At 35.2% G+C, this 17,148-nt stretch overlaps 3 protein-coding genes across 5 annotated transcripts in view; 2 read left to right on the top strand and 1 right to left on the bottom strand.

Moving 5' to 3' along the window:
* The window catches only part of LOC121122760 (vascular endothelial growth factor receptor 1), a 50,458-nt gene extending 44,206 nt beyond the window's left edge, over window positions 1–6,252 (top strand). For both annotated transcript variants that reach the window (XM_071890399.1, XM_071890400.1), the window contains 12 exons: window positions 852–1,002; window positions 1,079–1,267; window positions 1,341–1,585; window positions 1,653–1,815; window positions 1,870–1,991; window positions 2,102–2,290; window positions 2,788–2,977; window positions 3,069–3,207; window positions 3,273–3,481; window positions 3,546–4,114; window positions 4,188–4,293; window positions 4,376–6,252. In XM_071890399.1, coding sequence (XP_071746500.1) covers window positions 852–1,002; window positions 1,079–1,267; window positions 1,341–1,585; window positions 1,653–1,815; window positions 1,870–1,991; window positions 2,102–2,290; window positions 2,788–2,977; window positions 3,069–3,207; window positions 3,273–3,481; window positions 3,546–4,114; window positions 4,188–4,293; window positions 4,376–4,533 — 2,430 coding nt within the window. In that variant the 3' untranslated portion in view covers window positions 4,534–6,252. The remainder of the gene's footprint in view (window positions 1–851; window positions 1,003–1,078; window positions 1,268–1,340; window positions 1,586–1,652; window positions 1,816–1,869; window positions 1,992–2,101; window positions 2,291–2,787; window positions 2,978–3,068; window positions 3,208–3,272; window positions 3,482–3,545; window positions 4,115–4,187; window positions 4,294–4,375) is intronic.
* Window positions 6,230–10,994, bottom strand: Hem (Nck associated protein 1 Hem). Of its 2 annotated transcripts, XM_071890401.1 has the most exons (7): window positions 10,939–10,994; window positions 10,018–10,424; window positions 7,971–9,956; window positions 7,745–7,916; window positions 7,272–7,670; window positions 6,895–7,212; window positions 6,230–6,835 (listed from the first exon to the last, which is right to left on the bottom strand). In XM_071890401.1, the coding sequence occupies exons 2-7, from the start codon at window positions 10,161–10,163 to the stop codon at window positions 6,482–6,484; spliced, it is 3,375 nt and encodes a 1,124-aa protein (XP_071746502.1). In that variant the 5' UTR covers window positions 10,164–10,424; window positions 10,939–10,994; the 3' UTR covers window positions 6,230–6,481. The 2 variants fall into 2 exon arrangements, with proteins under 2 accessions (XP_071746502.1, XP_040573731.1); XM_040717797.2 differs by lacking the exon at window positions 10,939–10,994 and having other exon boundaries at window positions 10,018–10,800.
* Window positions 10,995–11,093: 99 nt separating this feature from the next.
* Window positions 11,094–15,247, top strand: LOC121122759 (phosphatidylinositol-3,5-bisphosphate 3-phosphatase MTMR4). Its single transcript, XM_040717798.2, has 2 exons — window positions 11,094–13,687; window positions 13,745–15,247. Exons 1-2 carry the CDS (start codon window positions 11,843–11,845, stop codon window positions 14,555–14,557), a joined length of 2,658 nt encoding a protein of 885 aa, XP_040573732.1. The 5' UTR covers window positions 11,094–11,842; the 3' UTR covers window positions 14,558–15,247.
* Window positions 15,248–17,148: the final 1,901 nt, after the last annotated feature.

The following is a 17,148-nucleotide window of genomic DNA, read 5'->3' as shown; positions in this document are numbered from 1 at the left end:
AATCACAGCTAAAATATTTTTATAAAGTATAAATAATTTAATCTAATACTTGAGGTTCAGAAGTTCATTAATAAACAAAAACAAATTACTCAGAGGTTGCTAATTCAGAAAATGAGTCACAACTCAGGAATTATTGTATAGAATGGGCACCACTCTCAATGAGCCGTAGCTAATGCAGCACAATTATCTAAGTGGGTTATGCCATGACAGTGCTGGAAATTTACTAGAAATGAGCTAACAAACAAAATATATTATCCGCAAGGTGGTGTGACAGTCTGTAGCTGGGAACGTAACATTAATTTTTAACTGCGCCCTCTATGTGAGAAAAATGTACCTATTTTTTATATTAAATAATATTATCATTGAAGGAGTTGTAATATTTAGCCGCAAGACGAAACTACTTTCTGTCGCTCCTGTCCCATTTGCCACGTGCACCAATTAGCCCCCAACTCTTGCCCCCTACATGAAACAACTTTATTCCAATTTGTTTGTTAGATCCAAATATGATTATCTAATTTGGATTTATAGGGAAATAAAACACTAAAATCTTCAACCATTAATTACTTAGCAGTACTAGTTAAACAACGTTACTAATCCAATTTAATATTTTTAACATTTTCATATAATTTTGTCTAGTAAAGAGATCATATCACTCTGATCAACATTTTTAAAATTATAAAAACTTAGTTGGGAAATGATTAATTCTTCAGTAACACATTTAAAAGGTGTGAATATGTGAACAACATTATGGATACAATATTTAACAAAAGTATCATAGAAATATTTTCAAAATGATTCTAGCATGTCCTTATACAAAATCAACTTTTAATCATATCCATTACTTTTTCTAGGTAGATCGCAATTTTATAAAAGACAACGACTTTACTATCCACTCCAACTTTCGAATTGAGAACGTGTCAGGGATTGGGATGAATGTATCTTGTTCCGGTTGTTACAAGAAAGAGTGTTCATCTTCTCAAGTAGTTAACTTGGACTTGGTTGGTACGAATAGTATAATTAATTAGATAATTAAAAATTATCATACATGGTAATGATATATGTACACATTTCAAAACAGACTACGAGCCACCTGCAGCCTCCGCATTTGGGCCTTGTACGTTATTTGATGACACAAATGAACGATGTCTCAAAATATTAGATGATGAGGAAAGAGATTCCATTCTCTATGGATATGCTATGGATAACCTCACCATAGTTTGTGCCGTCAAGGACAGGGAACGAGGCCTAAATATGACTTTTGACAAAGGTTAAAACAGTTTTTACTAAAAGAGTCCTTTAGTTCTTACTCTGTATTCAAATTAAAAGTTTTGATTTTACAGAGTTCAAAACAAATTACTCAAGTCAACTCCACTGGATACGTGAGTTCCTGAGACATGAGGACAATGGAACCCATCTCAACTGTGATAATAGAGGTCTTACCCTTAGGATAATGAGCTCTGAGATACCATCTCCTGGAAAGAGCAATAATATGATGAATCAAACTTTGGAAGTAAATCGTGGCTCTGATATTGACATGGACTGTTCTATGGAAGGAATACCCTCCCCAGTTATTACTTGGTATAAGGTATTGATGTTAATATCAAATATATTTTTCATATACACTAAGTATTCTAATGAATCAAACTTATTAGGATGGTCAAACACTCAACGAGAGTGAGGTTGTGGGGTTTCTCTCACGTAATCGAACAAATCTTTTACTACATGCCTATGAGAGCTCAGATGGAGGAATGTTTCGATGTCTTGGAGTGAATGTGGCTGGCTCCTATGAAAGTTTTGTCATCATTAAATTCAATGGTGAGAGTAGTCTTTAACATGTTTGTTTTTTATGTCGTTTTTCTTTTATGATAGGTGTTCTTAAGAGCCTTGGGAGTGATCGACTCACACTTACTCTCATGGTGATTGTCCTTATATCCTTTTTCATTTTTGTCATTTTTGGCATATTTTTCATTATTTGTTGTCGTCGCTACCAGGTAAGGATCACATGGCGACTGTCGATCGTCTCTTTCGCCTACTTGTTTGATATAAATTATTATTCCTCATTAATAAACGTATTCCCTTTATATATACATACAATTTGTAGATCGTAAAGGATGAGTTGACAAAGGCAGAGATAGAACTCTTTTTAAAGGGAGATTTACACTCTTATGAGCTGTTTGGATCAAAAACGGAAGATCTGATCGATTACTTGCCTTATGATGAAACAATTGAGTTTCCACGAGATCGGCTTAAAATCAGTCATCAAATAGGATCTGGGGCCTTTGGTCGAGTGGTGAGTTTTAATTTTTTTTTTTTTTTTTTTAGAAATATTAAAAACATTTTTTGGGTCGAAGGTGTATTCGATCAGTATAAACATATTTATATAATATACCAATATGTATAAATAATATAAGGTTGTAATATGTACCCAAAGAAATAGTGTAACGGTTTGTCAAACACGTCTGTGAAGCTACATTAAGTAATTTACATAATGTTATTGTATTTTTTCGAAATAAGCATTGATTGATGTAGTATTATAATATGTTGTCGTTTATATTAATTTAGGTCAAGGAGATGCGTGTTTTTTTAATTAATTTTTCCCCTTTAGATGAAGCCATTGAAAGGAATAATTAAGTTTAATCTTCGAAGATAAACAATATAATATCATATTAATTATTTAGTATGTACGATTTAATTCTATTAAATCCCTTGTGGCGTATTGCTATTTTTATTGTTATTTATTGGATAATTACTTTTGTATTATAGCCCTTTCTTTTTTTTATTACATAGATGTTGGCAGAGGCTATTGGCATACTCAACTCTGAGCCCTTGTCCCTTGTTGCCATCAAGATGTGCAAACCTCCTGTGAGTAAATCTCAGCTCACATCCCTAATGTCAGAAATTAAAATCATGCTTCATCTTGGAAAGCATTTGAATGTTGTTAATCTTCTTGGAGCATGTACAACGGATCTCAATAAGAGTATGAAGATTTGATTATTCTACCTAATAATTTTGCAAAAGAATTAAGTATCTATTCCATGACGACTGAATGAATTATTATTTATATCTAGGAGAATTATGGGTAATAGTAGAGTATTGTCGCTATGGAAATCTTCAACAGTATTTACTTAGACATCGCAAAAGCTTTATCTATCCCGATTCTCATGAATCAAAGGAAAGACGACATCCACTCCTAATCCCTACTTCAAGGTTTGAATCGTGGATTATATTATGTGGATTTGTATAGAATAATTTCATGCTTTTGTTCTTTTCAGTAATGATAGTAGTTTGGTCTATGCTACTCTCATAGGGAGAAATGAAACGAATCAAACCGAGAATGAAGAAACTAATGAAGGCTCACAGCAAGAAACAACTTTTACGAGTATTCCCACATCCACCAAGTCAAATGATGCCTACTTTGAAGGGATTCACAATAATACAGACATGACTTCGATTGGCTGTAGCAATTATACTAGTTACTCTGGTAATAAATAATGATCATTTTAAAAACTTTTTATGTTTATATATTAATATTATGAATTATTTAGGAGGTATAATGGAAAATGGCTATAGACACTATGAATCTCGAGAACGAGAGCCATTAAGGTTGAAAGACCTACTTTCCTGGTCATATCAGGTTGCAAGAGGAATGGAGCATTTAATGAATAAAAATGTCATTCATGGAGATTTGGCAGCGAGAAATGTTCTCCTATCAGAAAATAACGTCGTTAAAATCTGTGATTTTGGACTTGCAAAAAACACATATGCCAAGTCTGTATACCAAAAATCCGGGAGTGGAGGACTCCTTCCTGTCAAATGGATGGCAGTAGAGTCCCTTACCCATGGTATATTTTCATCTCGCTCTGATGTTTGGAGTTATGGGATTCTTCTATGGGAAATGTTTAGCTTAGGAAGATGCCCTTATCCTGGAGAAGAGCCAGATGAGGGTTTTAGAAGAAGATTAGAATCTGGATATCGAATGAAGTGCCCAACATTAGCTCCTCCAGAAATAAAAAGAGTTATGAATGACTGTTGGAAGGGTGAGGCTGAGCTAAGACCCAATTTTAGTGAGCTGGCTGAAAAAATTGGTGAAAAAATTCATAGTGTAGAGAAAGAAGTAAGATATTTTTAATGTACCCCCCTTTTTGATGAATCAGTCCTTGAGTCCGTTTTTCTTTCCATATAATTAGCATTATCTGAATTTAAATAGTATTTATGTTAACGAGAATCAGGAAAGGGAACTCAAATATGCAGAATTAATTCGAAAGGCACCTTCATGTGTGGATCTTAAAGAAGGTGGTATATTCAATCTTTTAAATACTTTGATATATAAATGAATTTTTAATGAATTATCATAATATATACATATTCATCCTAGGGTCTGTGAGTAGAAACCATAGCGATAGGAGTTCAATTGATGAGGATAATCCTTTTGAGTCTGAAAAAGAATCTGCTCAAACTCTTCTGAAAGAGCAATTGAGGATCTCTTTCAATCCAGAATATTTTGATGATGAAAGGAACACAGAATGCAAGTAAAGCCATGAAATGGCAAGTTGCGAAGTAGCTGAATAGTCGTGGCATTGTTATAAGATTAATTCCTGGACCTGGAGAAGTCAGCTATGCCGCATCTTGCCAGATCATAAGAATTTATTGTCAAAGTGAAATCAACCACAGAACGACGAGTTGTGGGATGGAGCCAAGCCTATGGTAATTAGAGTAAAAGTAGTATTAAAAAGAAAAACAGAATAATTCACTATCTCCACATCCATGTTAAAACCTCTAACATTATTATTGATGACTGACGACAACAAAGATAATAAGACACATGATACGTAATGAATCTTATCTTAACAATGAGCCAGAGGTGCAAAGAAGGAGTGATAACGATGGCATTGTACTATCAGACTATGTCAACATTGACTTATGAAATATTTTGTATCATGATTTATACTATTAAACTCATAAGATTCCATAGATAGTTGTTCAACTAACTTTTTTCGAATTTCCATTACGGCTAGTTCGAAAAAGTTGTGGTAGGGTAAGAAAAACACAACCTATGCAATATGGCATTCCCGCATAATGTCATCTTTAAGTAGCACATCTCGTTCAAAGTTTGAAACAGACTAAAGTTCTTTATTTACTCAATAAAGATTAAAATAACGCATTACTCCTTATTTTGAATCAATATAATATGAAGGACATAATTTTAACCTACAAAAAGTATTAATTAAGTTTTTTTTCAAAAGCTACCCTATGGAGCAATATATACATTTGATCTTTCCTTTTTGAAAATGTAAAAAAAAAATTTTAAAAATGCGCGGTATACGCGGATCATCAAATTTTCTTGGCATTGTTTTCTTTTTTTGTTCCATAGGAGAATTTAAAAAAAAAAAAAAAACTTCATTAACACTTTTGGAAGGCTAGAAAAATGTCTTTCAAAATTATTTAATGTAAAATAACTCAAAATGCCTACTTTGTTTCTATATTTACTAAGTAAAAAGTGTAAAAAGTATTTTCCCATAATTTGATCGAGATGTGCTACCTAAAGATGTCCTCGTAGAACAATGCAGTATTACATAAGTTATTTCATACCATTAGGGGCGTCCGCAGGGGTAGGGTGGAGGGGCTGTAGCCCTCCTCCCCCCCTAAAAAAATAGTTAAGGAATTTTTCCTTTTGACTATAACTTTTTTTTTTGTCAGGATGAAAAAACACGAAAATAGGGGTAATTTTTTTTTTCTGGAAAAGATATATTTTCGTAAAAAAAATTCATTCGGCCAAATTATCCAACAGAACAAAAAAATGTAATATTTGAATTTTTTTTTAAATAACTGGATTTTTGAATTTTTTTAAATAACTGGATTTTTGAATTTTTTTTAAATAACTGAATTTTTGAATTTTTTTTCCAAAAAATTACATTTTCTGTGAATAGCTATGAAGTATTAGAAGTTTATTTCCAAAACATTTAATATTTGGAATTCATTTCCAAATATTAATTTTTTTTTGATTTTTATTTAAAAAAATTCCAAAAACCAAGCCCCCCTATAAAAATAATATATATATATAATCCTGCGGACGCCCAGACTATATTACATCTTTTCCACACTAGCCATAACCAGAATTCGGAAAAAGTTGACAAACAAAGCGCCCTTATATACAATTCTATGCATCCAAATGTTAAGAATTCAGTCTCATAAAAAAAACGAAGAAAAAAAATACATTGAACTAACAAACTCCAATAAAATATGTAGTATATATTTATAATAATTCAAGTTATTTGGTAAAAAAAAGATCCATAATCATTACTAATATTAATATTATAAATTTTATGTAAATATAAATTACTAAACAAGCTACATTTCTTTAAAGCTATGGATTTCATTAGGAAACATAAGGAAATGCATGACTAATGTAGAAAATAGAAAATTAGTCGAGTATCATAATTATAATAACTTAACAATAGAGTGGGGGAGGGGGACTTGAGCCTTAGGAAGCCTTTTGGGCAATGGCAGCAATTTGCATATTGCTCATTTTATGAACGATATGATAACTATTTCGTAGAAGAGTATAAGGAAAACATGACTCCAGGAGATCCATGGATAAAAAAGGTGATTTCTGAACAATCATATCCAATAAAATATAAACTGACTCCCGATTTCGGATCTCTTCTTTTACGTTTTCTTGAGCCAGGCGTAGAAGAGAAGAAGAAGCCAGAGCCAAGAACTCTTTTAGTCGATCCTCAATATCATCTCTACCACAAATGGAAAAAAGGGCACCAAAGATTTGATTGATAGCATTGGCTAAACAATGGATATTGTTACTATGGCCATCCAATTGAGCCTAATAATAAGAAATATATTATCAACATGTCCATGAGCCAAAAAGGCTGGTTAATGTACCTTATAAGTAGAAGATTCGGATTTAGCCAGTTTAGGAATGGAAATAGCAACAAAGACCATCAGAAGACAGGATGAAAGATACTCTTCATCTGTTCTAGGTAAATTTGCAAGTTGTTGGAGGAGAAGTGGGTCCAATTTGGAAGTGAAACCAGCGGCTGATGCCATTTCATTTACTAAAAGACTTTGCTCAGGAGGGGAGTGCTGATGAAAGTCCTGAATAGTTGAGTATAAAAAGGGTATTCTCTCCTCTAATTGAGCATTTACAGCCTCATAAAGCAGTTCTCGAAAACTAAGAATCACTCCAATTATGGTCATACGCTGTTAAAGGAGGGGGGCAAAAATCTTTAGAACTGTATGGTTTCGGAAGAGGAACGTACCTGTAAAACGCTATCAACATTTGTTAGTCTCTTTGCAAGCTCTCTCATATGATCTGGTTTGTCAAAATTAGTACGAAGACTCAATAGTACATCCTTATTTGCCAGAACGAGTTTTTTCAACTCTTGAACTTGACTTCCGATGTGCCACATCAATGTTTCATTCAAAAGATGAATCCCATAAGGACCAATGAGCTCAGTCAATGCACGTAACTCAGAAGGGTCAGAAAATTCATCAGCATTAAAGGGAATTGCACCATCCGCAGTTAAAGACACAAAGGATTTGAATGTTGGTGAAAAACAAATGTGACCCGCACTTACACGCCTCAATAAAATATCAGAATACCACTGAGTATAGGCAGAAGTAATTGTTGAATCTCCATTTGAATCCGTTTGTTGAGTCTTGAACAAAAAAAAATAAGGATATTTAATACTAAAGTTATATTCCTTTTTTTGCATGCATGTTTTTTGCTTACTTGTTGCAAAAGTACGTTATTGAAAATTCGAGTAATATCAATGGAAACATAGTTCTCCACAGATTGAAGAACATTCATATAAGCTCGAACTGAAGTCAGAAGCTCAGAAGGTTTAGCAATCTCCGAAGTTTCAGGATTGAACATAACTTTATCTGCTAGATCACGAGCGAATCTATAAAAGAAAAATGTAACTGAAAAAAGTTAATATAACAGCTCTCAAACTCACCTGGTTTCTAAGTGTTGATTTAAATACTCTCTTGGAGCAAAGGTATACTCCCAAACATTGATGGTAGGAGTATAATTGATGGAGTAGCAAAGCTCAGTAAGAGCCATATGAAGCTTATCCATGGTTGTTAGGTCTTCACGCGTCTTACGATAGCTTTCTGAGCCAGGCAATTCCTTGTCGAAAATTATTTTCCGAGACTTATCCCTTTTCTTTTTATTAACAACTTGGGCTATGAGGGGAGCACAGTGTTTAGGAAGCAATTTATCTGACAAATTGCATTGTTCTTCGCAAATAGTAGAGATGATATTCTTGGCTTCTTTAGCCATTTCGTCCAAAAAAGTGTTGACAAGACTTAAACTCCTTTCTCTAAGATTCGTCCTCTCTTCCGGGCAGAAATCATTCGTGATGGTAGAGAAATGGCCACATATAAGGGGGAAGGCTATGATGAAACGGTTTTGAGCTGGAAACTCCAAACACATTTGAAAATGATCCTCAAAAAGCTTACAATAGAAGCAAAAGACCCCTAGGTCAGATGTCTCTGTAAGCATGTCCTCGAGGCCATCCACGAGTCGTGTGTGAAAAGTGATAGTATTGAGTTGACCAGAAATTTGTTGAAATACTCTAATTAAGTTACTCCCTGCTGATGAGGTATAACTTTGAAGTCGACACCAATCTAGTCTCAAACCTCGAAAGTCAAAAACGTGATCTGGGTCCTCAACCTGCTCTACGGTTAAGTCCGAAATAGTTTGACAAATGGAAGATAAAATGATTGAGTCGTCTTCAGAGAGATGAGTCAAGCTCTGCATGGATTTATTAAGAGCAACAGCATCATATCCGCTTAAGTATTGAACATAGTAACGCTGAATAACCTGACCATATTTACGAACAAGTGCTCTACATTCTTCCATTAGAAATAAAAGTTCAGGCAAATATCTATCAATGAGATCCTCTTGAAAGCGATATTTGGTTTGCCTTGCGGGAGGATTTTCGTGATGTTGAATAAGCCAAACGATTTCATCTCGAGAAAAACAAAGACCCATAAATATAAACAAAGCTTTTGGTCCTAATAAACCAGGCTGATCTGAACACAAATTAACTAGCTCACGCAGAGCTGATCGTAGAAATTTTCTTCTCTCACGATGTAAAATGGATGCACTTTGTAAGGCAGCATTTTGATAGTCCTTCACCTCATTCACTTTTTTATTGTAGCCCTTAATGCTTTCGAAAAAGGACTGGATATGTGAATGAATGTAGAGGACTTCATCTCGGAATAAACTGACGATCCAGTTACAGCTGAGAGCTTGCTTCCAGAGCTCAGCTGCAGTTTTATTAGATAAAGAGGAGTGACAGACAACAAAGCCAAAGATGATCCATTTTTCAATTACTTCTAGCGATAAATATTCGCAGGGTATTGTATCCGTATGAGCAGGGTTGAGCAACTGCCCTGGATTAGAGACAAGGGAAAGCATTTGGGCGGATCTCCACTTCTCTGCAGATAAATTTCTCCTTGGATAAATAGAGGCAAGACTCAGAAGAGCTGTCGTGAGTGTCTGAGAATGGGGTCCGAACTCTTCCGCTAATTTTTTGAGAGGATTGTCGTACTCTACAATCATGTTACCTAATCTGGGAAATGCCACGTCTGAGTGGGAATGAATCATTTCATGAGCAGCATTATAAAGTCCAAGCACTGCTTTTCGATCCTCAACCCGACTCAATAGAATCATGAGGGAGGCATACGTGGACACTACATTTAAATATGCTTTGGTCAAGTCAAAGTTTCGGGTGATATCCATGACAATGCCACAGGCATCCAGGGTCGTCAGTAATTCCCCCACATGATCCCGATAGTCCAACAAATCCACAAATGTGTAGTAATACAGACTCAGGCTCTTGAGTATTTCGTTTCGTAGAGGTTGAAGAACGCTCAGGGATTTGTTGTCTGCGTTGGGGAATCGTCGCACCACGACTTTGACGGCAGAGTCCAAGCTGAAAAATATCAAATTCGGAATGTCTCAATATCCCAAAGAATACAAAAAGGAGGACGAACCTTTTATCGGATAGAAAGGCTGGCTTTGAGTTGGCATCGCTACAGGCCTTTTTGATGTTGTAGACTCGAGTGAGCATGCCAGCTCCTCGATCACCGAGGATATAGAGCTTCTCGGCAATCTTTTGTTGGGATACATTGAGAGCCATTCTCTCCTAGGTCTCCCTGTTACCGTCTAGCCTGTATCAGTATCTCAGCTCAGACAAATCACAACTCCGGCCAAATCTCGATGTTTTTCTTCCTCCCTTTTCTTTTTGCGGCTAGAATTAGAGCTCTCTTTCTTTTGCTAGCTAGATAGCCAACCTTCTTTAATTCAAGCAGCTGCTTCATGTTCACCATAAAAGCTGCTAACTGCACCGTCCATAATCCCATTGCCCATCATACTTCCTCGATCCCACTTAATTCTACTTCTTTTGTTAAAAAAAAAAGAAAACATTAATATATCAATTATCATGATTCATATACATAATTAATAGGAATGATTCATATATATAACATGCATCCTTTAGTTTTTATCTACTCGAGCTCCCGAATGGGGAGTTATTATTACTATCTTTCTCAATTATATAGTACACTCATATTCTACTTATCTCTTGCTATTTAATAATAGTGATTCACTTAATTAATATGTATTATTATTTTTTTGTGGCAAAAGTATATTTTACGTATTATTAATATACGAAACATATCTAATCCCTTTTTTAAACTCCTATTAAATTGGGATAACTATATCATTTTAGACAGGTAGCTGCTAACAGCTCTCCAGCCATCTTTTCCCCCTCTTACAGACTGAATATACTATTACATATTTTATTGCATGTCTTGTGCTCATACGACAAATATAATTTACTTATATTATAATTTATATTATAATTGATATAAGATGTTACTATCCTACTTTATTTTTAAAATAGCCTCAATTACTTATGAATTCGTCATTTATTTGTGCCCTATTAACGTGCGTCTCTCACTCTCGAATATGTATGTACCCAGTCTGTAGCTCCCTCATTTTGATTGCTTCAACATCATTTCTGTGTTAAAGTAGTAGTAATATTATTATTACAAAGCCATTATGACTTTGACAGTTAGAAAAGATGAAAGAAGTCGTAGAGTGCGTTTATATAGATATAAAATAAGTATTTGAATAATTTTGATTGCACTGACATAACTTGGAGCGTAGTATTATTTGTTAAGTTAGCTAAGGAGGAGTAAGTGAGACATTGGCTGCATGCAAGCTCAAAAAATAAAAGTGATGGATCTTAATCTCATGACTTGAGGAGGGTGAAGAAGAGAAAGAGTGCTTCCTTGGAGGAGTGGTTGTTAAAAAGAAACGACGGAGAAGAAGAAGACGTACATATTATTTTTATTTCTCTTTCATTGTTGTAGTTGAGTAAAGAGAAGGAAGAGTTTTGATTGGAGAAAAGCAAAGTATTTGCGCAAAGGGTCCGGGTGGTGATGATGATGAATGAAATGATGTAACGCCTGTTAGCTAGCTAGCTATCTGCTCACTTTTAAAATTATTTTCTACTGTGAAGCTGAAGGGCTCTCCTGAGAATCGGCGTTCTTGACACTACACTAAATACTCTTTTGAGTGCAGTGAGTAGCCGTGTCTTAGCAGTGAAAGAGGAAGAAGCTAAAAGAAGAGAGAAACACTGAAAACAGCTACTAGCTAGACTGGGAGTCGTAGTCATTCCTTACTCTCTTGGACCACGGACGGGAATATTATTAATTAAATATTTATTATTATTATTTATTGACATCTGGAAGTGCTCGACTTTGGAGTGATAAGTGATTAGTAGTGACTTCTCTACTTTGAGTGGACTAAAGGATGAGTGTTGGATTATCCTTTACGATGTTTCACGCTCGTGACTTTTACCCTCGGAAAACGATGGTGAAGGATGGTGCTCTGAACGGAGGGAAAATGAATGTGGAAGCTCCCTTCAATAGCCTTCCGGGGGAGGATATTCTCTATTTGGGTCTCATCCATGAAGACGTGATTGCAGGCTTGAGCAACTATCGACTCTTTGTGGATTGTCACCCCAGGATCAATCTCCCCCTGGGCCTTCTGGATTTCTTGGAGCAGAAGGACCTCTTCTGGATCCACATCCACACCAAGGACGGACGCTACACTCGATTCCAGTGTCAAAACAGTGGAATAGCTGAGGAGTGGCTCCGTCGCATCTCCTCCCTCTCGAATCCATCCTCTCTTAATCTGGAAGACGTGTTTGCCTTTGCACATGCTGCATGGTATGTCCACGAGCAGGAGGAGCAAAAAATCAATGGGGCCAGCGCTGGAAATGAGGATGAGCCCTACCTTCTCTCCTCCTCGTCCTCCTCGCTCTATCAGGATTGGTTTCACTCTGAAATTGCACGTCTACGATTCGATATTCAAGGGGCTTGGAGAATCAGCAGAGCCAATAAAGACTATCAACTCTGTAGCACTTACCCCGAAGAACTTCTCATACCCTTCTGCATCTCAGATGCCATGCTCGAAAAAATTGCCCAATTTAGATCCGCCCGAAGAATACCTGCTATTTTATGGAGACATCGCACCTCGGGAGCCGTCTTGGCCAGATGTTCTCAGCCAGAAGTCGGATGGTTGGGTTGGCGTTCCACTGAGGACGAGCAAATGGTCAAGGCTCTGGCTGATGCCTGCGCTTATGACAAAGGAAATATACACCTGAGTTCGGATGAGGATGAGGAGCCACAAAGAGAAATTTATATTGAGCAGCAAAAAAAGGTCCTCATCATCGATGCTAGATCCTTTGCTGCTGCCTTTGGAAATCGTGCCCGTGGCGGTGGCGTTGAATGTGCTGAATATTATCCTAATACAGAAATTGAATTCATGAGTCTTGCCAATATTCATTATATTCGAAAGAGCTTTCATGCTCTTAGAAACTTAGTTAATACTCCAACGGATCCTTCTTCTTGGTTTGGAGCCTTAGACGGAACTAAGTGGCTGACTCACATGTCTGGACTTCTAAAATCAGCAGTACGCTGTACAACTGCGTTAGAAATAGAAGGACGTCCTGTCATTGTTCATTGTTCAGACGGATGGGATCGAACGCCTCAGATTGTTTCTCTGAGTCAACTCCTACTTGATCCTTACTACAGAACTTGTGATGGATTTAGAGTCCTTGTTGAAAAGGAATGGCTAGATTTTGGTCACAAAATGGCAGATAGATGTGGTTTAGCTGGATGCTCATCCGACCCGAATGAGCGATCCCCTATTTTTCTTCAGTGGTTGGACTGTGTTCACCAACTACTCCTTCAATTCCCTTGTACCTTCGAATTCAATCAGAGTTACCTGGTGAAATTAGCTCAACATACATACAGTTCACTTTTCGGTACATTTTTGTGTAATAATCAACAGGAACGACGCCGAAACAATGTGTCAGAAAGGACACGCTCCATTTGGACTTATTTAAATGATAACCCGGATCAATTTCTTAATTATTTGTACAAGATTAATGAGGATACCCTTTGGCCAAAGTGTGAGGTCAGAGATCTGTCTCTTTGGAAGTACTTCTACGTTTGTGTTGAGACCCGAACTATATTCCCAGTTGAATCTTCGAATCCATCCTCAGGAGATAGTTCTGCTGATGGTAGTGAAGTAGATGTTCTTAGCTCATCAGAATCCAGTCTAGTCAAAGAAAGTTCAGGAAATTGTCAGGTAATCATTTGTTTTATCTACTTTATTATACAAAGAGATGATCCTTTCCTTTCATAGGTGACTGAACCCGGTCAAAATGGTGATAATGGAATATATGACAATAAAAAAAATAATTCAGGGTGTCCCTCACTCTCAAATGTAATTGAAAGCTCGACGGATACTTTAGTTCCGGAAGATTCGTCCAAAAACTCTCATTTGTCAGATGAAGGTACTTTCCCATTAGACGCTGATGGTCTTGTTTCGCACAAGGACTCTGTGCAGTCTCGTTTAGCTGAAATTAATGCATCACATCGTTCCCAAATTCGAGCTTTGGAACAACAACTCTATGAGGCTCGCATTTCCCTTCGCAGACTCCACCAAAAACAATCTCTCATGAATGATCCCAAAAATTGGGATCAAAGAAAGAGTGAAGGAGAAGATGAACTAGAGGAGGATGAGCAGGGTACTACAACTCAATCAGGATCTACAACCTCAGACTTGAGCTGGGAAGCTGTTGATGAGAAAGAGATTACGCCCATTCTTTGGGTACCGGACCACGCTGGTGCTGTATGTATGGGCTGTAATAGCAAATTTTGGTTTGGTCGACGTAAGCACCATTGTCGAAGTTGTGGTCTTTTATTTTGTAATAATTGCACTGATCAGTTTTCCCCCATACCTACTGAGCAACTCTACAGTCCAGTTCGAGTCTGTGATGATTGTTATGCCACCCTCAAATCCTCTTCCTCCTCCTCCTTGTCGACTCTCCAGAATGGAACAGCTGCTCTTATCTCTAAGTCAAAAACAGATTCCACGCAGAATCTCTCTGAAAACGAATCTAAAAGCAATTCTAAAATATTATCTGAGGGCGTAGTTGTAGAACAACTCTGTTAGCTGCAGGAAAAACATCAAATTCAATACAATTTGAATAATATCCATTTATTATTATTATTCGTCAAATAATAATACCTTTTTGTGATACGAATGAGACATCAGATCTTAGTTGTGTGAAGGATTTGCTTTTTAGTAAGGAAAATATTTTGAAAATAAGAGAAGAAAAATGGAATACATTCATACATATTTATAGCCTTGTTTTTTGGCCTTTTTTAAATCATCACAAGTAAATGTATAGGCATTCACAGATCATTTTTATCTATGTCTCTCTCTTTCTACATATATATTTCTTTGATAAGGGATTTATGAAATATCACGTTTTTGAATCATTAGATCATAACTACTTCTACTATTCAAAATTGAATATCATTGTGTCAACTTGTTCCTTTTTTTTTTTTTTTTGTTCTTTGAATGTTTATTAAATAAGAAATATTTTTTTTAAACAACATAATATTAATACACACGTATATATATATATATAAATTTATCTATTTCATTTACATATTTCTATTATTACTATTGTAACTACACATTGAAAGGTGTTTTTTGAAGAAAAAATAACTATTAGGTCTAAATAATATTAATAATAATGATAATTTTAGTAAATTATTACTGTTTTTATATAATTATGCATATGTTTTTGAAAATAAATACACTTTTTTAGAAATATGTGTTACAAGAAAATAAAAACAACCATTTCTTTATTAATCCCTTATAATTAGTGATGAAAATCCAGTGTAGAATGGGCATTAAAAAAAAACCGAAAATCAACATTCTGCAGAATGGATTTTCTTTTCCTTAGTGGTTGTCGTTATTATTTAATTCCTGAGTAGTTAGTTGTCTTTCCTAAATAGATTCAATTAAATTCAAAACGAGATTGAACATTCGTGTGTGCTCATAAAAGAAGAAGAGTAAACTTGAGGATCTGTTGCAGATTTATAATTGTAATTCCTTGTTGGACTCAGTAGAATTGGGAAGCGACATCGGAGTATTTCTCGTCAATGTTCTTGTTGATTTAAAGTATGTTTCATATACAATGTATTAAATGTAAGTAATCTAATTTTATGAATGATGAGATGTAATAAATGAATGAAAATAATGTTGTCAAAGAAATTCCAAAAATGTCATAATTGGATACATATACGTACTAGCGGTAGTACCAGACATTGTTCAGAGTCATCCAATGTCAACAAACAATCTAACTTTGCTTTAATAATATAGAAGATAACTCCCCAAGAAAGCCTCCGTGTTACTCTCCATTTTTCATGAGCACGCTTTCACACTGTTACTCAATACTTGGATATTCTCTCCTTAAGAATAAAAGAAGATTTAGGATTTTTGAGCGATCGCTCACAAATCCTAAGTCTACTGATGAGCCAGTTAGTGCTTTAGTGTCTGTGTTTTAGCTTGTTGTTAAACCTCATCTAGTGTCTAAAGTCGCATTCCTTATTCTATATAATGTACTTCCTTTTTTTTTTTTTAATATGAGCTTTAACTGCACACCCTCGTTGTTACAAATGAGTCCTCAACTCATACTTTATACAATTCTATACAGTTTAGAGTTGTATGAAATATGAGTTGACCAAAACGCCTGAGAGATTTCATTAATTTTTACATCGCTTTCATATATCTACTAATCAATATATGTATATACTTAGTACGCAAATGTTCCATCAGGTTTTGAATATAATTAAATCTATTTAGGAATGGGTGTTCACTACTCAGGAGATCATTAACAATGACAATAGCTTAGGAAAAGAAAATTCATTTTTCAGATTATCAATTCCATAAAAACGGGTGAGCTAAAAAAATACAGTGGATTTTTAACGTTATGATCCATTTATTTCGACCAGCGGCGATAAACAAAGCCTAATATACGCATTTTCTTTTTAATATGACGTGTGCACTCAATTGCATTGCAATTTTTCCAGAATAATTATTGATTTTGATTCCTAGATCAAGTATCTATGCAGTTCTACGATACACACGAATATAACTTTATTCATATACATACAAACGAACAGAAAACTTTGCTGGATTATTATAGATTTAAGATCACATATACACCTCCCAGTTATATAATCCTGGGGGGGACGAACCCCCACACTATCTATACCTCTACACATTAGATAATCCAAGGGTTTACAACTCCTCCACTCGTGAAATAATAATCTTTATAGATGAAAATGTAAAGTTATCATCAAAGAATTAAAATATGTAGTAATTTTAATGAATTAATATCAAAATTAAATAAACCGTTTTGATTATTGAGGGGATGTGTGTAAAGAAAAAATAAAGTATAGCGATTAGAAAAAGAAATCCGGTTGATGCGTTCGTGGATACATTGTGGAGTGTTAACATCTGCCTCTTAAAGAATAACTTTCGCCCATTTTTGATTGAAACTGATTTAATATTGCATAATAAAATAAATATACATGAATTTAAATGTAATTATAATATTTTCCTTGCACTAATGCTATTTTAAATGAAGAAGGGCCTCCTCTTTATTACAGTAATTCATTTTATCCCCCCAAAATCATAAAACAGACAGCTGATATTAATAAAGGTCTTAATTGGGATATACCATATAT

The sequence above is a fragment of the Lepeophtheirus salmonis genome, chromosome 8, assembly GCF_016086655.4.
Source record: "Lepeophtheirus salmonis chromosome 8, UVic_Lsal_1.4, whole genome shotgun sequence".
NCBI classification, from domain to species: domain Eukaryota; kingdom Metazoa; phylum Arthropoda; class Copepoda; order Siphonostomatoida; family Caligidae; genus Lepeophtheirus; species Lepeophtheirus salmonis.
Note: the sequence above shows the minus strand (reverse complement) of the source record. Positions and strands in the feature narration are given on the sequence as shown.